The 24,659-nt window shown below is 40.5% G+C and overlaps 1 protein-coding gene across 1 annotated transcript in view; it reads right to left on the reverse strand.

The window, feature by feature from the left end:
* Positions 1–24,659, reverse strand: part of gabrb2b (gamma-aminobutyric acid type A receptor subunit beta2b) — a 71,500-nt gene that overhangs the window by 10,247 nt on the left and 36,594 nt on the right. Inside the window, exons 5-7 of the mRNA XM_084373670.1 lie at positions 19,233–19,315; positions 3,009–3,146; positions 573–725 (exon numbers count right to left, since the gene is read on the reverse strand). Coding sequence (XP_084229796.1) covers positions 573–725; positions 3,009–3,146; positions 19,233–19,315 — 374 coding nt within the window. The remainder of the gene's footprint in view (positions 1–572; positions 726–3,008; positions 3,147–19,232; positions 19,316–24,659) is intronic.

The following is a 24,659-nucleotide window of genomic DNA, read 5'->3' on the forward strand; positions in this document are numbered from 1 at the left end:
ACACAGCAACATTTGTTCTACTGGGACGGATATTTGACCCTGTTAACACTCACAGTGATTGTAAAAGAAGTGAAACGGTAGCTGTGGATCAGCACAGTGGTATCCTGCTTCTTTCTCTATCATTTATGAATTTATGAAGGAACAAAGTTCAGGATTTAATCATTTATTTAATAAATTCTTAATGAAACTAAAGCAAAAAAAAATATGCCTTCACAACACTGAAAAGTCAATCTGTAATAATGAACAGTGTAGGAAAAGTGGATGCAATATGTACAGTACATGGGTCAAGCAGGTCTTATACAAACTAATTATTTTTCTGTTCAGAGTATATTCTGTGTTCAAGTAACAGATCTTTTTTTTAGTCCTCAACTTGCCACCCTCAATGTTCTCTGTCTTTATTTGCTCTTCAAGTGAATGATGTGACTGTTCGGAGGTGAAGCTGTGTAAAAAGACTCTCTGAACTGCCTTCCCTTGGATTTCCCCGGTCAGTCTATTTCAGTGCCAGTGCAATCTCCTTCTAAGTGTCCCGCCCTGCCCTGCCTATCTGTATATATTTGTATCGCCAGTCTCACCTAGAGCCACTCTGGCAGCAGAGGCGTCATAGTTGATCCAGAAAGAGACCCAGGAGAGGATGGTGATAAGTATAGAAGGCATGTACGTCTGCAGGATGAAGTACCCGATGTTTCTCTTCAGCTTAAAACTCAGGGACAGACGAGGGTAAGCACCTGCAGAGACGGGACAGGGGAAGAAAAAATAGCAAGTCTTAGGCGATGCATTTCCACAATATTTGCTGCAGCTGCCAGGTATCCAGGATCCAACATTTAGATGTTAAATCATACTTTTTAAGGTTTGTTTTGGTGAGTAAAAAGCAGCCTTATATGACTGTTGGTGGAAATGGGGTAAGGATGCCAGGTTCTGGTGTTGAAGTCAGACATTTTGTGCTTCTATAAATCATGTACATAAAAGGAAATACAATGTGTAAACCTCCAGCGTGGTCCTTTTTTGAGGCAGGATAACAACACTTCCTCTTCCTTTACTACTGAATATAAACATTTATTATTTTAAAATTGCAATCAAAAGGTTTTCCTGTAAGAAGCCTCAGAAATCATAAGAAAATATTTTGGTTAATCAATGAATTCCATAGATATCCACAGTATAGTTTCCCAGAGCCTGAGTTTCAAATTACCCGATGTGTCCAGGCGAATAGAAATAAGCCAGTAAATGACCAAAACAACCGACTGATTATTTATTTCATTATTGACGTTTAATTTTGTTGTTGTTTTCTTCAGGTTGACGGGTAAATCAGCGACTTCAGTGCTACAATCGCGTATGATTTCTGATGGTATCCTATAATGTAGACTGCGCTCCTTCAGCAATTTTTATCAGCAAGCTTTTATCAACATTTATACCTCTATCCTGTAAATCATCAGAATATAAAGCAGCTGGGTGTGGACCACTCAGACCCGTCCTTTGTATAGTCTCTCTGAAAAAACTCATATTTTTTGTTATCTCTGCTGAACTGGAGCATCAGCGCTCTCCAGAATTACCTGTTCTAAAGTGTTGGTGCAAGAGGTTTGATGGTTTGTCTGTTGAACCCCCCCACTCCCCTTATTCATTTATTTATTTATTTATTTATTGCTTATCTCTGCTCTATTTGAAATAAGCCCACAGCAGGGCAAATTTTATCAGCTCACATATTTCTCTCCTCAGGGACTTGGCTGTATTTTGGTTTGCGTCGCATTACAACTGAAGAGCTAGAACACACTGCAAATATACAGTGTATTATTGGAAAGTCATGAAGTAACAGATGAGGGGCGAGGGAGGAAGATTAGGCCTGTTTAATGAAAGCACCAACAATCCACCAGCCGCAGCTCCTCTTGGCATTTCACCACTTAGATCTGCTGTTTCAGTTAGCTACAGCGAGCACGAGCCGCCGAGAGAACCACTGAATTATTTCTTCATGAAGAGAGGGAAACAACTCGGCTTGGAAAATGACTGGACTGAGGTGGAGCGCCGAATATTTATTATTCATAAGAACAACAATGACATTGTGCATCCTTGGAGTAAAACATGACACTTGTATGGATAAATGCCCGGGGCGCTTCTGCTGACGTTTGCATCTCTGAGTGACCCCCAGGTCGCTCCCATCCAAATCACAATAGGCAGCACATTATAAGGGAATCCCCCCCCGTCTAACATATCTCTGTAATAAAATAAGGCGCACTGCAGGGACACACTTGAGTAGACTTGCATGTTAATGGGAAACAAACACAAACACACGCATACAAGCACCGCACATTCATCAGGAAGCATTCTGGTATGAATGGGCTTGTGTGGATTGTGTGACCCCTGCAGACAGAACGAGCGCTCTCATTGGCTGGAGCCTCTACGCTCTTTTTTTTGCATTAATGTCCTGCTCTCAATCAATACAGTAGCCAGGAAACTACATTCAGCATGTCCCGCTTACATTTGCTTGCCTGGATGACATATTCATGAATATGAAGATGCAGAGGAGATGAATATTTCATTGCATCAGACAGCATTCTTTTTGTTTATTGCTGTTAAATAAGTCATGGTGTCTTCTGTCTCACAGGACGGCGTTTCATTCGAAGGTTTGTTTGCAGGTTCGTACATTTACATAACATTTTGCATTTGCTGGAAATGAGCGGATGCTATTTTCATGCCATTAAGTGCAAACAATGAAATGAGTCAATATTTTGCCCTCTTTGCAGCGGCATAATGATAATGAAGTGTAATAACCCCTAAGAGACAGAAAATAATTAAAAGGCTTGTTTTAATGGAAATAAAGGCAACATAATAAAAGCTAACTGTGCGTGTGTGAACAAAAATACATGCTTTAACTTACACTTTATTTTTAGATCTGATGATACTGGATTGCATTGTGTCGTGCTGGTGCTCGAGCCTGTACACTCAACTAACTCAAAGCATTAATTGCTCTCTTTTATGACTGTGTGATTCATGAATTTCAGCCCGCTCGGTGCCATTACCTGTGGAGAAGACGACATTCTTGGAGATGAGCTTATGATCCACAATGGAGAACTGCGGCAGCTCGATCTTGTCCACCCCCGTCACAGCATTGTCTCCTCCTCGCCAGTAGAACTCAATGTCATCTGTAGTGTAACCATCTGACCCAGGGCACAGAGAACAGGAATTACTGAGGATTGTTAATGGTCTGTATATATGTTCATAATCATGTCCCATCTGGAGCCCGTGCAGTCCAGTTAATTCATCACTTGGCACTTGATCATGTTCGCATTGTGCATCATTAATATGTCTTTAGTCTAAAAAATGAGGTTATCCACAAAGAACGATGACTCTTTCATCACACTTACATTTTGTCTAAATGCATTTACAGTGTGAATACATTTTCTTGTTTGCTACTTCTACTTGCATCCTGCATATTCACAGACGTGCAAAACCGGTGAGGATGAATGGAATCTGGCATTGATTTGGGTGATTCCAAGGTTTTCAGCCCACCAAAAGAAAAATGAAATGAAAATGAAATAAAAATAAAACTAACAGAAAATACAAAATTATAATTACTCTGAGTGGTTCAAAACTTTCTTTGTGCTTTGAAAAGTATCAGTACCAGCAGACTATTATTATTACAATTATCATTTTTTTATATGCATATCTACTCGCATGCTCTTGACTGATGCGTGACATAAGCCCAAACACGCTGTGGAGAAAAGTTTGGCGGTGACTTAAAATTTTTTGTAAAACCTTTATTCATAAGTTCTCACACAGTTCACATTCAGTGGCCCCGTACACCCACAGTTTGTAGTGGGCCACTTGGCAGCTCCACACCAGCTCCATGCCTTCTTTAAGTGCACCTCAGCATCTACGTCTGAGGTTCCCATGACTAAGGCACACGATGTCTTGGTACTGTATTCCTGACAATGACTCAATTATGAAAAAGCCTGTTAAAACTATAAATTATGAAATCAAAGTTGAGGACATAACATTCCACATAGCAGCTAAGGGAACCCCTCATATATGGACTAAATATATACTGTATGAGTCAACTTTATTATGTTTTGTCCCATGAGCAACTCAATTATTAATTACCCAGAGCAAGGATGATTAAATAACCAAGCTTGGCATCCACTTCCATCACTAAAACCCAGTAAAATCTGCAAAGGGACACGAAGCATGTCCATTAATATTAATCTGAACCAAATCAACTCGGTCTTTTGCTCTCATTTTGGCCGAATCAGTGGAGACATGGACAGCAAAGCGGCCAGTGGGCAGGAGCGTTAAATGATTGAGTAACGTGGCGCTCTGTAGTTATAGCTCAAGACAAGCACTGTTAAAAAAAAAGAGAAAATCTTCATTAGACCATGAAACTTGGCTCTTGCATAATCTACTGCCTACTGTCTGCTCTGGTGCAGTTGTCATGTCTGCTGACTTCAGGGCAGAAGAGTATTTGTCTCAGAGAGAGGAGAGGAAGGGGGCTGAGAAGACGAGGAGAGACAGGGGACAGATGGGGTTCGGGCACGTTTTTAAAAAGGCAGCTCACAACTAAAGCCGAGCTAAAACATTGGGAAACTTAATTAAAAGCCCCATATTGTAGAAAGTGAGATTTCCATGTCTTGTCTGATTATAAAAAAGGTCTAGGCGGTATATAAGTGCTGTGAAAGTATCGAAAAGGCTCAAACCACAGAGAAGTGCTCGCAGACCACATTCAGAAACTGTGCCGGCTAATGCACCGTGTGGAATTCTGTAAGGTTGTGAGGTCACGGCATAGCCGCGGGTTCAAGAACACCAGCGGAGTTGATGCATTAAAAAACGGTGGGCGGTCGAGTTGAAAGGCCTGTGAGAACTGACCAACTGCAATGTTTGCCCAAGATTTTTCGACAAATAACTTAATTTTGTGCTCAAAGTTACAAAATGTGGCTGCGATCAGAGCACACAGGTGTTGTCGATCGGAGCAGAGGAAACGTTCAGCAGTGAAGTTGTCTAGTAGCAGCAGGCCTATATGTACAGCGCAGGTAACAGTTTGCCCATGCTCGATACCAAAGAAGATCTTATGCTATTGCTATCCCTGCTAATATCCATGCTATCATTGTCCCTACTAATATCCATGCTGCCGCTATCCATGATGTCGATTTTCCTAGAGCAGCAGTCTGGTTGTGATGGTGTTGGAAATATTAACCACACGCCCATTTTCTTCTTTCGAAAGAAAGTTTACCATTAGACAAGAAGTAAAACTGGCTTTTAAGAGACAGTCAGATTGAGACTGAATAGAGGTGCTGCAGCAATGGATACTATGTCAAAATGTATGTGTTTTTCTAACTTAAAAGTATGTAGAAATGTTCAAGTAAGCATCAAAAATAAAAGCAAAATATGTTGACTATGTAAGTTTGGGGAAGAAGTTTTAATCAGAAGTGAAAGATCTTAATTGACAGATTTCTTTTTATACTGACCAGCTTCAAACTGTTTTTCTAGGACCTTATTTTCCTCTGAGAACAGCTTGTTCATTCAGTTATGGAAAAATAAGTTTGTTTTACTACCTCATCAATCATGTAAAGAGTTTGAATTTCTTCTCCAAAACTACACAGTGCCCCTTTTAAAAAAGCAATTTGCAAAGTAAAAATAAGCTAAAAGGCATTTAGTATTACCATGTCAACCTATGTGTGTTTGAATTCCACTTTCAATAGTATTGAAGCCATCATGAAAATAAACAGTGGCTGCTATAAAGAAAAAAGCAGTATTGAAGCCTACAAAGGGGTTGTGACACAAAGCTAATACTGTCATACTGCAACACAGTTAGGATGCTATATTTTGCACACAGCGAGCTAGCAGCGCAAGATTATCTCAGAGTTCTGACAGCTCATCATGACAAGTGTATCCAAGTGTAAACTTGCTCAGCAGAGAGGCAAGAGGCCAAGACTTGTAATACCATTTTGCTGCCTCAAGACAAACAACTGAATATAGCGGTCTTATATAATATCATATAACTGATGTGCATGTGTAATATTTGGATTTTAGGTAACAGCGGGAAATGGATTAAACAATACTCTGGATTGTTTGTTTTTTTTAGGAACTCAACATGCAACATAATAATCATTCGTGATGGTAGCAACAGTTGTTCTGGCTGCGTGTTTGCTGCAACGGGGATTTGGATGCATGTAAGTTGAGTTTGCGTGAGTGAATTATTTGATGGCATTCGTGGAAGTTGACTGTCTTTTTTTTGCTTTATATCGTGTGGCCATTACTCTTCTGAAATGTTGATGATGGGGAGATTTAGCAGCTAGAAAGTGAATTAACATGTTTGATTTGCGTGAGTATTATGTGTAGTGTGTGTGTGTGTGTGTGTGTGTGTGTGTGTGTGTGTGTGTGTGTGTGTGTGTGTGTGTGTGTGTGGGATACCGGTGATGACGGAGCCGGGCAGGATGAGGAATGAAAGCATGTTTGACAGCACAATTTACAGGGGAACTCCCACGCTGTTTCATTGATTACTGCATACAATATGAGCTGTATACCATACCTCCTTCCTCCTCTGGTCTCCTTTTTCTCCCCCTCTTACCTTCTCTAACTTGTTCCATTTTTATCTCCCTTTCTCCCATCGCTTTTTCCATTCGATTACACCCCTCTCCTTCTCTCCTCTCAGTTATTTCTCCGTCCTAACGACTCCTCCGTGTCCATCTATCTTTCACTCAACGTCCCCTCTTCTTCTTCCTCTCCCTCCCCCATACCCTGCTCTGCTTAATTAATACTTGTGTGACCTATTTAGTTGCTCTGAATTATTGAAGCAGACTCCTCAGTGGCTGCTTTCAACACCCTCACACTCTGACATCTCTTGTTCCTCAGGACAAAAGCTGAGTTTAGTGTGTGCACTGTCTTTCTTTTCTCTCAAAACTAAGGTATTTCAAAAACATTCGTATGGTATAGTTTTGGTAGTCATATCACATCATCATCGGCATCATCACCTCACATAAGACGTAATCAATAGAAATCTCAAAATGTATTCCAGAGGCAATAAGTAGCCAAAGGAGGGATGGTAAAATGAGATTAATGCGTTGTCTTCTCTCAGTTCCAGTAAAAGGCCTGGCAACTGCATTTTGAACCAACTGCAGCTGATTAAGTGCTTCTCTACTAAGTGCAGAGTATAAGGAAATTATATTAGTCGGGATGGGATGAAATAAAGGCAGGTCAGGTCAGGGGCAGACAGGAATAACTTAATTTCGGATACATTTCTGAAATGATCAAACTGTGACTGAATAACCTCCTCTACTTGAAATTCAAAATTTAAAGTTCACTCCCAGCTTATCACCGCCGGCGACTGAAAGCTCATTTTTATTGGTGACCCCATGATTTTGTGCCACCACCAGGGTCAAGTTTCAGCTTGTACACAGGATATATCACAATGTGAGGTGGCTTGTCATGAAATTTACAACAATCGTTCTCCCTTGAGGATGAACCCCTTCCATTTTGCACAACTCGTGAGCTTCCCTGTTGTCCCACATTAAGCAAAAATGTCAGCTTCTTAGGATCTAGCAGGCAGATTGCCATAAACTGTTGGTGTAATGTGTAAGCGTTCCTGTAAACCTCTGATAGGTTCACATTTGTACGTGTCATTGGCTACGTACCATTCAAAATGTGTCACATCACATTCATGGTGGAGTAACAGTCAAGAAAACTGCCAAGCCACTGACCGCAGTTCAAGACTGCGTTTTAACATCTGTGAAACCAGCAGATATTTTTTGTGTGGACCGCTGCGTTTTGGCATTAGGAAGCACTGGATATCTTAAGGCGACCTCGGGACAATCTCCAGTTGTGTTTGTGGTACATGGGGTGTATTTGCAAATTGCCAGGAGTGACTACCATGACTTTTACACGATTATTTAAGTCATAAGCAACTGCAAACACACAACAGTTACACCCAGACCTGTGAATACAAACTTTCAATAAAGAGTAGTGAATGCCTTTGTGCTAACCGTACTCACATCAGAGTCAATGATTCGATCCGATCCTCATATTATTGATTGTTCAGCTACCCGGTCCACTTAACTCCATTGTTTCTACTTCATTGAGGCTGACTTTGCAATTCTGCATCACTTTAATTTTCATACTGACATTATTACATCACAGCGTTTGGCACAGAAAGATCATCCTGATTACCATCCTGCATAAAATTAACTGAAAGGAGTTGCGACAGTGAAAGTGAAAAATGGAAGAGAAATAAAGACATAATCTGCCATACATCACAGACAAGACAGTGTTAGTCCACAGCATATCTATCAACGATGAGAGGGGGAAATTAGTTCCTTGATTCCTCAGTAGCATGACATGCAAACTCTTCCTTTCAGGAAAAAAAAGGAAATATGAGTGTGAAAATATGTATTTTACGCGAGCACAAAGACTTCTCTCATGGATTCCAAAGTCTGGGAGCGTTGGCAGGCCAAAAATAAATGAAATTGTTCATGATAGCATCAGAGGAGATAGCAATACAATACTAAAGCTATTTAACTGGGACTCTGGCATATCTCCCTGACCAAATCTGACTCCAGGCCTTTTTATCAAGCTTATGAAATAATGTCTCAGTTGATTTGTTTTAATGGGCAAAGGGTTAGGGTTAGGATTTTAGAGGGAGATAAAACACTGGCTTTGATATTGCTCTGGGCAAAACATAATCATGAATAACAAAGATCTTTTTTAAACTTTTGAATGGGGCTATAAAACATCATATACCTGTAATCATTTTTTAAATAGTTTTAGGGATTGCAATGTTTACAAACCTCAGGGGAGAACAGGACTTTAAATTCAAGAGGTGTCATAACAGGCAGACAATTGATTCACCACAAACAGTAAAATTGAGAATTTTGAATGCATGCGGCTAACATCAGAAAAGCATTTAGTCCAGGAACAAAAATTGAAGGCGAGTGTGCAGCCCAGTCGGTTGGATATAATTTTAGCAGTTTCTACAAACCACAGATACCGTTCGTCCACGGTTGACATTTGTACCACGCTCGTTAGCTGACATTCACATCGGGAGGTGGAGCGGATGGTGGTGGCGTTACTAAAGAGTCCCGACTCTGTGGGGAGATTTCCAACTGTTTTTGTGATGACCGAGGCCGACTACTTTTTACAGGAAGGCTGACCATCTCCAGCCTGTTTTAGTGGTGACAACACCCGGTGCTTTTTCAAGGAGATCTGGGAACATTTCCAGTTGTTTTCACGGTGGCCGGGTATTTTTAAACAAACATTAAGTTTAAAGTTATCCGTGGTTTTGCAGAAACATACTTTGTTAACACTTATTCTGGCAGTTGGGTTGTGAGTGTGAGTACATACTGAAACTGTGTCCACTAAAAAAGTTCAACTGAGCCGGACTTGCAGGTTTCATCATGCATGGTTTGGGAAACATGGCAGAGTTTACAGGAGCTAATGCATTTCCGTTAAATGCATATTAATAGACCACAATTTGCGGTGCATCAGTACAACACATGTTCACAGACACAGGCAGGCACATGCATAATAACATAATAACACATACATGATTGCATGGACACGCAAACACCATCAAATCACTCCTCTCCTCTCCTTCTCCCCTGTGAGCTGTGGAGGCTACTCCACTCTTAAATATGTCTCAGATGAATTTTTGATTCCACGCACTTCAAAGCGACTTTAATGTTATTCCTGGTGTCCAATTAAAAAACGTCTTCAAACTTTTGCGGTACACAGCAAGCTGCAGCCAACTGCATGCCTGGACTGGGACAGAACATCTGAAGATAAAGTTAAATAAATAAGCTGTGCAAGCCCATGTGTAAGAAACCGTTCACACCCCAGAGGATGTGTGCAAGTTTCTAAAAATGGGTTCTGATGGGCACAGATACTGGAGAGGAGATAGACAGTGGAAGTGGCTCTGTCCATATGATGTGGATCGCTGGTGCAGAAAATGTAACTATTACTCGGTAGAAGTGCTGTAATGAAATGATAGTTTCATTGTGAGCGCACCACAACTGTGTGAAATAACAGACGTAATGCGCATTTTACTCCCCTCTCTGTGCATATACGGAAATAAACAGGCATGTCCTTATCTGTTCTAGCATTTGTGAGGATCAGAATGTTGCAGTGAATCCAATTGTGTCCTCATTTCTCCTAAAGAGCCATCTACAGTCACACCTACGCTCAGGCTAAAACAGCCAATCAGGGGGAAAAAAATGCATCAGTGGTAGTATTCAGAGTTTAACGGCTGAGTGACCCTACTCCCGTTATGATTTATTGAAAAGGTGCACAGCTGCCGTACTCGTGAAGTCAATCTTACATCTTCTACTACAGCTTCCCGCGAAGGTAGAGCTACTATAAAGCACTGTATATATTGTACAAGGTAATCTGCATTGCCGTAACATTGACCCAGAACATCTGGGGTTAAACCCTGTTCAATAATGCAATGAATGGTATTTCCTTGCACTGAGGTGAAATCTTGTGTGGCCTACTAGTCCTGGATTACGCATGCATTATGGAGATGCCGAGCAAGTAGTAACAAAACAAACGCAGGGTGACACGCTTGCATTATAAATCCAACTCTTATCCAATACAGCTGAATGTGAGATTTAAGGTAGCGCGGTATGAAAGTCAAGTCTTGCCTCATAATACAAACAAGCCAGCATCCGCAGTGTCTTCTTGTTATGAAGTCAGAGCAGTATTACAGACAGCAGAGCAGTCTGAGGAGCGAAGCAATATTTTCCTCACCTTTCATAACGCATTGTATTCATATCCAGAGTGTAGTAAATTTTATCACCTGTATCTATCTTTGTTATGGCCTCTGTTTATAGATAAGCTAACACAAAGTTGAGTTATGAGCGGAGAGTCAACACACTGTCTCGATGCTCTCCCCGAATGATAAACCGGGAGCGAGCAGTGAGATTTTCTTCGACTAGACGTAGAATTTCTCTTTCCACGCTCTGGCCTTACCCTGTGTTTTCTATCATTATCTTGGTCCAGGACATATCTTGAAACATAAATGCATACCTCAGGTCTTAAACCCTGTTATGATTCGTTGAGGGGACCACCTTTACGGTGGGGTTGTCATTAGCCACGTTCGACATTATTTGGGTAAGTGAAAACGTTTTTGTATCATCAATACTCTTAGACGGTTCATTGTACAGTCTGTAGTGCTAGAGAGCAATTTTGCTATGAGTAGGTTCCCGTTTTGAACTTAAAAAATGAGTTCATAGTAATTATTATGGCATAGTAATTATTACGGCAGCAAAGGAGGAAGTCAAGTGAAGTAGTATAAAAAGCGAGAAGTCTGCATAGGGAGGAGGTTAGGGAGGGCGAGGTGGGTCAAATAAGCACAGGACGTTCACCCAGGAGACCGCTGTTGTTAAGCAAAAGTCAACAGTGAGTTATCATAACTTACTAAAATAGTTAAATGACATCATGTACATAACATAACTGAAGCTACGTACGTAACGTAGGTGAGTTTGTTACTGGAGTAATTTATGTAACATAGTTATTTCAAGTCAAACCATGATGTTTTCCTAAACCTAACTAAGTAGTTTTAGTGCCTAAACCTAACCAAACTGCAAACATGGTAAGACAGGTAAGAAGAAGACTGCAAGCTGGTAAACATGGATGTATATAATGCTGAATTCTAAATACATAGAAAAGTAGGTGTTTTATGAGAAAGGAAAAGCATTAGACATGTTACAGAAAGCTTGATGCTTGATGGTGAGCAACACGTCCTGTATATTTAACTTATGTCTGTTTACAAGAAAACCCCACAGGGACTCTTTAAGTTGTTGGATGAGTGGTAAAATTGCTCTGCAGTAAAACGACTTTCTTTTAAAGTCGGTGCACTTATGGATGTAAGTGTGTGCCCGTAAGTAAATGGTGATGTCAGCGGTGACTGAGAAATCCCTGTGGTTACCTGAGCAGGTGGTAGGTTCCAGTTAAGTGAGGCTGAGAAGATAAAATGCCTGTCACCAGTCAGTGGTGGGGGAGCAGGTGGCAGCTTGCTGAGCTTTGTTTGTTGTGTTTTTTTTTTTTTTTCTTCAGCTTAAGCTATTTTTATTTAACTTGCCAGGACCTGTTTGTTCCCTCAGTTTCCTTACTTTCTCTTTGATAAATGCCACCTCTTTGTATAGACTCCTGCTGCTTCCTACAACATCCCCGTTAAGTTTTCCTCTGCCAAACAACGCGTACAGCTCTTTAAATGAGGCAGCATCCTCTAAATTGACCCATATTCATTTATATGTGGGTTTGCAAGTTTGAACACCTCTATAGTAAAGGTTTGGTTTATTTTTGCTAACTAAAACTACTTGGTTACGATTAGTCATGATCAAAATGGTTGATGATTGTAAGGGAACAAAACACAAACTGCAGTCCCCAGTGTCAGCCAGGCATTAGATCACACAGTGTTTATAGAATTATTTGTTAATCTTTCTCATCCTTTATTCATTATTCTTGCAACCCAAAATATGGGAAAGCAATTTGTGAATCCACCAAAGCATCAGTCACAGGCAGGGTGGGACTCTGGGCTATCCAGAATGAATCATTTACACCTCTCCATCCCGACCACTGTAAGAATTAGGTTTTCTATTTTTCTCTTCCCTTCACTCTCATTAATTTCAAACATGCTATAAATGACGAGCCAGGCCGTTCTTACTCCCAGTGTGTCACATCCAGCGGCCTGGTCAGTAGCCGTATGCTTTGAGGTATGACGCTGTAGGTACCCCTGTAGCATCACTTCATGAAGTGAGCTATAGTGTAGTACTATGAAGAGCGAAAAACAGCTAAAAGAGAAGATTGGGTGGGTTGTTCATAGGACTTTCTCCTGTGGAGACGGGGGTTCCCTTCCAGTTTGTGACGAGGAGTGAAGAGCAATTTGTTTTAATTATTGTATGTAAGTAAGTGAACATACGTAAATGTTTGAGTGACATCACGTATCAATCCAAAATGCATAATATGTAATGTATGTCATTACACTTTATTTTGTCCAAGCAGACATTGTATATCACAATGTCCTTGGCGCAATAATATACAATGACATTGTATATTTCCTAACATTGCTACTTGACCGCAGAGCCTTTATTTTGAAGGCGTAACCTGACGTTTCATTCAAAGATTATTGGTAACTTGACCACAGAGCCATTCAAGTGCAAAAGTGAAGTTCAAGAGTTAGGAAGTGCGTCATAGTTTGAAGCGTAAGGGCATTGACCAAGCTGCTAAATGTGATGATTTGGGAGTGAGAACCTGTTGGATGAGCATACGGAGCATGATTCTTGTCAATGCATCAATGATGAGAATGAGAATAAAATGGTCCAGATACAAAGGGTAACTGGTTGGCAAAAAGGCAAAAACTGTGGGTATAATGAACTTTGGAGTTTAAAATGGAAACTAAATGAAAGACACCTGATGCTGCTCTCTCCAAGCTCAGTACAACTATAATATCCCGTGTGGCCTGAGACGTGTTTGCGGTATTTATTCAATCACCTTTAATTCAACAAGTGACTGAAATGTGTGAATTGGGAAATTCATAATAATTAATACTTTCTTGTAGATTTGAAAACAATACGTCGACACCATCCCTGAACCCTGCTGATGCAGCGACCGCCGCGGTGAAACAGCTTGTTATTACGTGATTAAAAGTTGCTAATTAAACCAGGGTCAGCAATTTAACTTAAACTAATTAGAAAAGGTCAGCTGAAAGGGATGAAAGCTTAATCCATAAATGAAAGTTCTTGGACGCTATATACGACCTGTCAAAGCATATTAAATCACAGGCGTCACTCGGCGGCTCAATACCAAGGATACTGGGAAATGTTGGAGCAATAACACTTGCTGGAAAGAAGCCAACAGAGAGAAAATTTGAAGAGAAAGGAAGGGCCAAACACAGAGTGGCAAAAAAAGAGGGATGGAAGCATAAGTGGAGTCACTGGAGGCAACACTCGATCTAAGACAGTCCAAACCAGCAGAGAACCCATTCATACTGCTGCTCCGGGAGGCCCTCAACTCTTGAAATAAAAGAGAGAACCTAACTTATTTAACACCCACATCTAGGCAACGCAAGCGCACACATAGCTGCAATTACTGCTCCCTAGTCAGTGTGTGTTAAACTTGGTGGGAATAAGCCTGTCAACAAATTAACAGAGAATGATGTGTGTTTGGGGTGCTCGTGACCAGCTGCGTTGTGAGGCCTTTATAAACAGCAAAATGTCTCCTTCAATCACTCTGCCTACCATCTAACCCTGACCTATGTTCAAACAAGTGGTTTAAAATGGACCCTGCACAGTATGAGGCAACACTCGCAGCGACACGTCCCATCGTTGTACCAGAGGCATTTTCCCAATTAGGTCTTATTAGGCCGTTTTTGCTCTTAAGAAGCTATAGATGACAAGTGAGCAGTCTTATAGCGTCAGCGTGAAGGTCATCCTGTCAATGATAGTACGAGCACATTACTGTTCCAGTGCTTTTCTAATTTCTCCCTGGTCTGTGACCTTATGTGCAGCAGCGGTGTTTCTAAATTTAAGATTAAGAAAATGAGGCACAAGGGTTATAACTCCAGACGAGCAGGGGGAAATGTTTTCCCTTCTTTCTCTTTTTTTTTTGCTCTGTATGAGTATGAATGCTAAATTTAGGGTGTCATATGTTTGACTCAAGAATGAGAAATGAATGATAAAAATAACAGTGGTCACTGCTATTGCAGGGACCTCTCTCCTTTTATGGAGGTGACATGACTATGACCAGGTTCACACGTCACCATGAGTCAAAGATTAGTGTTGTGGTGTTGAGAGTGACGCAGAGAGTTGACAACAGAAATGACAGCACAGTTCCCGGGGCTGTGGGGTGGATGTCAAAAATGACCTATATTAATTTCTCATTATTTCATGCCTGGCTGTATCTTTTAAAGGGAATTATCTCATCATTTAATACTTGAAATAAATACATGTTTGTATTACTATATCAAGTTAACACTGTGGTTTGAAAAAGGCTGTAAATGTTATTTAACTTACTTTGTAACACATAACATTTGTTAGCTAGCTAGAAGAGACAAGCTAGCTAGAAGATAACAATTTGTTCTTGCACCGTGAAAACATAATTTGTGAAGTATATTTATTGAAATTCCCGTTAATATATCTCATTACAGACATATCACCCAGAATAATATTGAAGTCAGATATACGGACGCCGATTTTTGGACATTTTCACTTTCAGATTTTTGAAAACGTATCACAAGCAAGAAACGCACTGAAGTCATCGTTCTTTTTACTTATCTGTGAAGGGACATTTGTTCAGGTGTCGGCCTCAGAATGTAAATTAAACATCCTAGAAAGATTTGAACAATATCAGTAAAAAAAAGTCAAGAGTGCTCCGAAGCTCACAAAAAATGTGAACATGGTGCTCTCTGGTAGAGAACACAGACGTTCAAGAAAGAGAAGAATTCAAAGCTCTCTGTGAAGAAGGCGTTTTTTTTTTCTTTTTTGCGGGGGTTGCAGCTCAGCATGAAATAGCCATCCTGAATAAAGCCTTTTTAACCTTTTTGCCAGAAGAGTGCCTCGGATTTTTTCTCTTTTTAGATTTAATATTTAAAAATGTGTCAAACATAATACATTGTGCCTTGCCGTAAACCCCTTTTGGATTTGGGAAAACTAACCCTTTATCCAGGAATCCCTGACACTGTCACCATGCCTGCATCCCACCTCAAACTGAAAGCGTTAAAAGATGTATATCTTTGGGGAAATCAGTAAGAATAAATATCACCTAGGCTTCGCCAAACATGTAGTGTTTGCCCAATCCATGTTTCTTATTTTAGAGACCCGAGGAACATCTTGTCACAGGCCTGTAATGTGAGCAGGTCACCGGGGGCAGTGGTGACTAATCTCAGGTTCTCAAGGGGGTTAAAGACAAGCGGCACCCTTTGCCACTGGAAAAACTACCGTGCTGACAAGTGTCAGTGTCTTTAGTGGAGATTTGATAAGTAGCTCTGATGCCGACTAACGACTGTCATCTGTAAAGGAGCAGGGGAAGCTGGCCTGGGGTCACCTTGTCAAACCTGTTGGAAAACAAGTTTAATTGGACAGCTGTGAACAGCTCACACACGAGAATGTTTTTCCTCCCACTCCACATCTCTTTCCCACTTATCCACCACAGCTTGATTTCACATCCCTCTCCGAGGGAAGTTTTCTATTTTTTAAAATATATCTCCTGCCAACCTAACTATCTGGAGCCCAGATGGCCTCCGTATTTGCTATTAATGATGGACAGAGTGTGTGTTTTGATTCAATATTTGCTATCAACAAACTAGTTTTTAAAAGGAATGCAATATGCAACGGCGGTACAGTTGGAGAGCCTTATGTGCACATCATGCACCAAGCAAAACACATTCTAGTCCATTAGCTGACTATTGTACAACAGAGCCTTCATGCATTCCTGTAAACACACTCTCACACACTCAGCAGGCTGCTGGACAAATGGCCTGTGTCTGGGTCCAGCACATTTTGTAAAGTGGATATGGAGCTGTGTGCATCATTAGCCTTGCATCCAGACAGTTCCATTTAGAGGAGAGAAAATCGCTGGTGAAGGCGATCACGGAGGTAATATCTTTATAACAACAATGGGATTGTGAAAATTCTCAAAGCAGGTACTGTTACTACAAGAACACTGCTGGTAGTATCAGGCAAAAACGTCAGTGTTTATTTTAACTGTGCAATCTCGAGTTCACAAAAACTCTTAAACCGCCTGCTTCGCTCCTTATGCTCTATTTCCCTTTGTACACCATCACCAGCTGCAGGCCTTCCAGCTCACTTGCACAATTGATCGTGACGCCCTTCAGCCCCATCTCTGTATGGCAGCTACATTCAGATGCATTTACAGTTATTCAGTTGAGCTCTGACTAAGCATCTGCAAGTTTAATCCTCTTGGCTTGAAAACAACTTTCATTTCCTCCATGATGGTAAATTAATGGCGAGTTCACCCCTTCTACCTCACTGCTGCTTTCATTACTCCTCTAATGTGGCAGCAACTGAGCTGGTTAGGTTTTTTGTATTGTTTCTTTTTTTTGCATCAGTCCTGTCAGCTGTGTTGGGACATGTCTTACAGTGAAGCTGTGAAGATAAAAGACATTCATAGAAGTAATTTGGAGAAACTATAGGAATAATAGTGATTATTATAGTTACTTCCACTCCACTACATGTTGGAGGCAAATATTGTACTTATTACATTTATTTGATAACTTCAGTTACATTACATACATTACACGGTGCATCAGAGCCAAAGGAGAACATTTTTTCAATTGCTTTATTTGATGACATAAGATTTACTTTTACTCAAGTGCTTTAGGTCACTTTTACCAAACTGTACTTCACTAAACTAACAACAGCCTATACAACAACAACTACTAATTCTATCACTACTACTACTACAGTTACTTTACTGATTACAGGCTGCATCAGAGCCAAAGTGATTTTTTATAATTATTTTAACAACAATCAGATAAAAAAACAAACAAAAAAACAAAATGGATTCTGATAATCGGTCGACCCATAGTGTACAGTAATGTAATTTACTTTTACTTGTACTTTTGATACTTAAGTACTTTTAATATCAGATACTTTAAGACTTTTACTCAAGTACTATCTTACTCAAGAACTACATATATCTTTACTTTTACTCAAGTATGACTTTTTGTTACTTTTAACATCACTGGTAATAATACAACTCGCAAATCTTAAATAAAACCAGGTGTATCGTACTCAGGTCCGCTTGAAAAGTTGGTCTCGAGTACGGTTCATACTCTGGAACAGAATGAAACGATCGTACCAAATGTGAAAGCACTACAGGACACCCCTGACAAAGAAACAAACCGTTCACCATGGGTATTTATGCACTGACTGTTCTGTCAACTGACTGATGCTCCATTAATGTGATTTTTTTTTTCTTTCAATCTTATGGGCATGTTTGCATTTCTATTTTCTTGGGTGAGACTAAAGACAACTTTCCTGCCTCGGCTGGATGATAAACTTTATTGTATCCAATCAAGAAACATTGACAGCCAAAGAATCGTTTTCTCCTACAGCAGATTGAGATTTGTTGCGGCGCCGTGGTGAAAGGTACATCTGATATTGCCGTGTTGGTGTTATTATCATAATTAAAGGTCCACTTTGTAAGAAAAGTTGATTTTTGAGTCTCAATCCAAACTCGTCAAATACTTACTTTCTGGGATTGTAGTCAGGTTTTAGGTGAGGTTAGTCGTTTCTTACAAATTGGACCGGTAATATTTTTTTTAGGATCATCATTTCAACCTACATAACAGCGATGAAAACTACATCTGGAGCAAGCCATTGTGGCTGAGCAGTTCACTTTTTTATTTTCCTTTTCTCTGCAGTTTTCTGTCACTGTTTGGTTGGGTTTAGAGAACTAAAATACTTGGGTAGGTTTAGGAAAACAGGTTTTAAAATCTACTACATTAAACACATTGGAAAGGGCAACTTCTCCCATGTGTGTATTTTTCTGGTCTTTTTCCCACGAGTTTCAAAGCTATGACAATACAACATGATCGGTCAGTTTCAAAGACGACCCTTGAGCAACATTGTTATGACATCAGCATGGCAGCATCAGATCGTGCTCTGTGGTTAAATGGAAGGTGCCACAGCAATCCTAGGACACCGCTTATGATGTACTGCTCGCACGTTCTTGTCAGCAGTGGACAGCGTTGGCAATATTTATCACTGCAGCACCATGGACGGCGCACATTACACACAACAGTCCTATGGGTGTTAGTAATGGATCATCCACACCAAACTGTGATGAAATGGATCAAAATACAGCGGAGGCTGATTAAATCTATTTTACCTAAATCCCCACTGTCTGCCAGTGTGGTGGGAAAATACAATTCTTCTTGGAACCAATTTTTGTGCAATAAGAACGGCTGAACAAATGGAATATTTTCTTTCTAGGAGCAAACTCAGCTGCCGGTATATTTAGGAGGGAAAGAACGCTTTCACTTTTGCCAAGGGAAATACAGTAAATTGGATGGGCAGGATTAGGTTGAAAATATTAAAATTCTGGGTAAATCCTTGTACTACTGTAGAACATAAATTGTTAGCGCCCAGCGCGGGCCCTGTCACACATACTTTCTGACAGCTGACTGAACAAAGCGGAGGCTATGCCAGTGTGTAAGGGTACAGACACTTACTCTGACAAGAAAGACGTATCAATAAATGACAGAAGAGACTAACCGATGAAGAGCGAAAGGGATTACTCACAACTCTCTATTTCCAGCGTGCAGTTTTGCTCATCCAGTGGATACCTTCTCAGGTCCATCATACAAGCAGCGGTGGTGGTGATCCTGGAAACAAGACACATGAAACAATGATGGATGTTGACTGTTCAATTCACAGCACTGTGGTAGAATTTGATAGACAGGAAATTGAATGTTTTGGAATCAAGAGTAGGGATGAAAGAAAATCCAGCATCTTGTATCTTGTATAGCAGATGTTAGCCGGGAGCGTAAACCATTGGTCTCTGGGCCCTGGAGTGGTAACCCTGGGTTTCTGTTTTACCATTTTAGTTTTTTTTTTTTTTATCACTACAGAAGTTCAAAGAGGCACAGACACATCAACATTTTTAGAAGAGAGGAAAGAGATAGAAAGAGAAAGAACATAAGCACATTTAAAAATGGGTTAGGGTTAGGGCTATGTTAGGTTTTCGTCTTCAGGGTGCCATGAAATAAATTTCACAAATATTTCTGGCAAAATGTTAAACTTCACCCAAAGTAATTATAGTAAGTGTCCACAGGGGTGTTTTTGGATGGTAGAGGTCGCTCTGCCTCCCGGCATTGCGTGCTTGACCGACAGACAATACACCCTCCTACAACCATGCTAACATTTTCTGGCTACACTCCATTGGACGAACGCCATCCATGGGATTACAAAATGTAGCGACATGGCGCCTCGTTTGGAAACTTTCTGCTAAATTATGAAAATAGTTAATTGAAATGTATTTCTGCACACATTTTCAGCGAGAAATAGATCGACAACGTTTCGTTTTTATGCTTTTTCGGGAGTTTCTAGAGGCGGTCACGCTGAGCACACCTGATTTGAATAAAGTAGCCTACACCTCAACTTTATTCAAGTGAGGAGCAACGAAATGCAAAAATGCAACCTGACTTGACCAGAATGCATTACGCAGCTGCTTGCATGAACAATGAATGGGAAGCATGGAAATGACGGATCCTGTGGACACGCACCACTACTGTAAAACTACATGTAACATGCCTGATGACCATTTATTATGCACAGAGTCATGAGTATCCAAACTAGTACCCAAAATCTTCAAAACCTCTATGTGTAAATGCAGGAGCCTTTGAGGTTTTTGGGGGGTTGGTGACAGCAGCGGTGGGAACTCCATTGGGGATTACAGGGCCAAAGCTAATCCTTATGTCCCAGTTTTAGCATTGTTTGGATAATCCTGTGGGGTCTCCTGTCAGGCCCCTCCTGAGATGCGTGTCACTGCAGGGATCAAACTCTCTGGGACAGCGGTGGCAGCAATAGGCCAGAGATAACAGAGGTAGTTTTTGAACTCTGACTAATGCATGTCATGTCGTTGTGGGATAAAAGTGTTTTACAACGTGGTGACATCCCAAAGACATTACAAGTCAAAATTATTGCTTGTATTAATATTAACCACTACAAATATGTCCAGAAGAAAAAAGAAGAAGAGGAAAAACAAAAAATAAAACAGCATGAACATCGATTCACAAACATTTTTAATGGTTTTCAGCTAGGAACATCTGGTGGCCCACTTAGGGCTGCCCTGATATGAACCCAGAATATACATTTATACACTTTATACGCTTTATTTAAGTGATTCACAAGGCTCTCTGATCTGATTTGACTGACAGTGCTTTGCTTTGTGAACATTGTTGTCGAGTGTTGTGTGAATAAACAAGAACAAAATAGATCGTGGGAGGTTCTTTTATGTTCTTCTCCACTCCGAAACAAAGCGCTTATTATATTTCAAGTTCTTAACCGTTAAAGTGTCACTTGAGACGGAAGAGCATATGAGGTTCCGGTACAACTCCTCAAGAACACAGAAGATAGTGACGTGTTGACTTTCAAGGCGATGAAATTATCTTCCTTCTGCATCTCAAGACACCGATGAAGTTTAATGGCTGCACCATTCCCATAATATGTTTCATACACATAAATAAGCAAATGAAATCCTCTTTGAATGTGATGTAAATCAAGGGAGATTCTCTTGATCATGTACGACATGGGACCAATGGAATAAGATTGAAACGCGCCGTTATATATTTCATCCCGACACTGTTAATTCACAATAGGTCTCAGAGTCATCATTGAGCTAACAAGTTTCATCTCAGAAAGTACTTTAAATGACAAATGCAAATCATATGATTATGTAACAGATTGAAATGGGATCTATTTCTAATCTCCTGCACCTGAGGAGCCACAAATCAACACTACCTCACCATATGGAACGTGTTGAGAGGAAAGATCAATAAGGCTGTAGATTATTATCTTCAATTTAACCCGGACAGCTTCGAGGGTGATTGTATAGACTTACACGAGGGCTTTAGGTAAAAGGCACAGCGGAGCATAAAAGTGACACCTCAGGCTTAACTATTTGACTTTCCCTGAGGCAGAATCCAATTCTGACATAAAAACATGCCATAAAGTGGGCAATGGTAAATTGGATTTCAGTCCTGTAAGTGATGAGAGGGAATCAGACTACGTTCTAGTTCTGTAGTGTGCAAGAAAGTGTTATATTAGTTTCCTTTTTTTTTAAAATACAGACTTATGTCTGTTTTTGATTTTAGGAAGAAAAACAAATCATGTGTCGACCTAAAACTTTCACTTTCTGTCTACATGACCTGTAGGCTCATCAAAATGTAAAACTTAAATAATATGCGTTATTGAAACAGTTTGAATTATCTGACACTGAGCCCGTCTTTAATTAAAGAGCTGCTTCAAAACATCACTATGAATTACTTTGACAAAGAAGAGATGCGTCCTTTGTAATTCTACTTTAAATCCTAAAGCCGTTGAAATCTGGATTATTCACACAATAATTTCTCATGAATCTAATTTACTATTAACGCAGACATGCTCTAGCATGGTAAGTGCTTTCATAACAGCTGCAAACAGCAGTGGCCAAGGTGCTATAACCTTTATTGCCCCTATCACATTTTATGCATACATATACTGTATGTCAGCATAATAGCATTTAGCCTTCCAGTCACTATCAAAACAAATTGACAGGGGTGGATAATAAGGGATAATAACAGCGACCGAGCATGAGTCGATAGATAAGGTTATGTTGTCCATCAGACTTTGTGAGGGGAACATACGGACGAGGCTGTGAGTAATAGGCTGCCATTCTTTCCCTGGCTCTGGTCTTGTGCGAGGAACTTGACTCCCACTGAGGGAGTTGCCACAGAGCAGCGCAGCATGGTGGGTAATCGTCTAGGCACACCTGACAACATAGATAAATTTGTGCCAGAGGAGAGGCTCATCTTGAGTCCAATCCTCTGTGTTACACAGCAGAGATAATCACCCTTGTGTGTCTCTGTGCCTCACTCTCTCTCTTTCTCTCTCTCCCTCTCTCTTTACTATCTAGTCTCTCTCTCTCTCAATATTCCATTATTCAGACCAACAGCCACTGCAAAGCCAATCTCTTTGCATCTCATAATATAAATGTTCTCTAAAATGCAAGCCATCAAATTGCATTTTGGACCCTGTATGTGATATTATTTGTCCGCAAGCTTTTTAAGATGATGATGCAGCAGTATGACAGCACTTTCACTGAGCTGCTGTGGTCAGTTTTTCTATATAGAGGCGTCCAATTCTGCCTGTAAATCATCTGTGTCTCAGCAACTGAGCTCACAGCAGGCACCATATGGTGAACAGGTGGGATCACATCTACCCAATTCAAAACAGTCCATGTGGTATATGCAGTAAATCTGAGGTCAAACGAAAACCATAGCGAAACTCTACGGAAAATACAAGTTATTTCAATAAAAACATTGTATGTTATCTTCTCGCCCAGGACGGTCCTCATCGCCATCCATCACAAACATACACAGTAAGTGATCAATTCAGTGGAGATTGAAAGTTGACGAATGTGGTCTAAAATAAAGAAAAAAATGATGTTGACTTTTCTATTTCTTTAGGCACAAAAGCCACTTAGGGTTAGGGAAAACATGGTTTGGTTTAAAATATCTGTTTCGGTTGCCACAAAAACAATTGGAAATAGTCTGACCACCCGTTAAAAATGGCCGGCTTCGATCGCTATGAAAGCGACTGGAAATGTTCCGACTGACTCTAACAGTGGTAGCCTGTTTGGAAGTCTTGTGGCTTGTAAGTCAGCTTATAAGCATGTAATGTGAATATGACATGGCACTTTTGTTACTTATGTCAACTTTTGGCATACCTGTGATTTGCAGAAACGTTAACTGCTAACATCATATCCTGGTGACTGGGCTGTGTTTTTGTAAAGAAGGATTAACCCACACGATATGAGTATCAGTAGAAACTTTCTCTCTAAATCTGAGGGTTTGAATCATCCTCTTTATACTTTAATTCTCTTTCAGCTTGTGTGTCTGTCTTTCACCTGTTGCATCATCTTGAGCTGTATTTTCCCGGGTTGAAACATTGGACGAATGCTTTTATACGTGGTGTTACTTTAAAGAGCGCGAAAGCTACAGAAGCTCCTGAATGAAATGTCTGGGAAATACAGTTTAGAGTATGTGGCCAATAAGGTTCCTAAAGAGGAAAAATCATTATACTATTCATTGAAAGGCCGACCGAATGGTCTCCTAGAAGACGAGCTCTTGCAGTCAAATGATGACTGTCCACTGGCTGAAGTACAAACTTCAACAATGTGCCAACAGACACAAAGATTTCTTTTTATCTAACCTACATGAATGCATCAACATTTCCTTCTTTTTTTCTTTTTACTGAGCCTGTTTTGTTGTCTAGGAATGACTACTTGTGCCTCTAGAAATGTCCACATGGAGAGAGGGAGCGAGGCAAAAGACACCTCCGGAGTGAAAAGATGAAAAGACGGGAAATGAGAGAAAAATTGAGGATGGTGGAAATCAGGTGAGACAGCGAGGGGAACATCATAACAGCACCTTTTAATAGCAATAAAGGAGTTCAAAGGGGTTGTAATATTAAAATGCTGTTTCATATTATACACATCAGGGGATTTCCACCCCCTGGAGTGAGACAGTAAGGTTGTCTGAGCAAGAGGTTTAGATGTATTCTCCTTGTCTCTCTTTCCTTCTTTCTTTCTTGTCCCCTGTCTTTTGTCAGCGTTTATTTCCCTCTGATGGATTTGCTGCTGGTGATGGGGCTCCGTGGCTTCCAAGTGTTTAACCAAGGAGTAAATTGCCGGTTACTTTCTGGCAACTTTCTGATCTCTGTGTCAAGATGGAGTCGGTGGTGTAGAACTGAGAGCAAGAGCCTCTGGCAGAGTCTCTACTAACACTGTGTGGGAAAGGGAAAGGTTATGAATGTTTGTGTGGGGCTAGCCGTGTGTTTGTTATGTTGCTGTCACTCTCACACTGTGGATGTGTGTGTGTGCGTGTCTAAGTGCCTGATTGTGTTTGCAGCTGTCTGGCTCTCCATTTACCCACACATACTTTGCCGCTTGTCCCATCCATTACATGA

This window comes from Pagrus pagrus (genome assembly GCF_965226575.1).
Source record: "Pagrus pagrus genome assembly, chromosome: 14".
Classification (NCBI taxonomy): Eukaryota; Metazoa; Chordata; class Actinopteri; order Spariformes; family Sparidae; genus Pagrus; species Pagrus pagrus.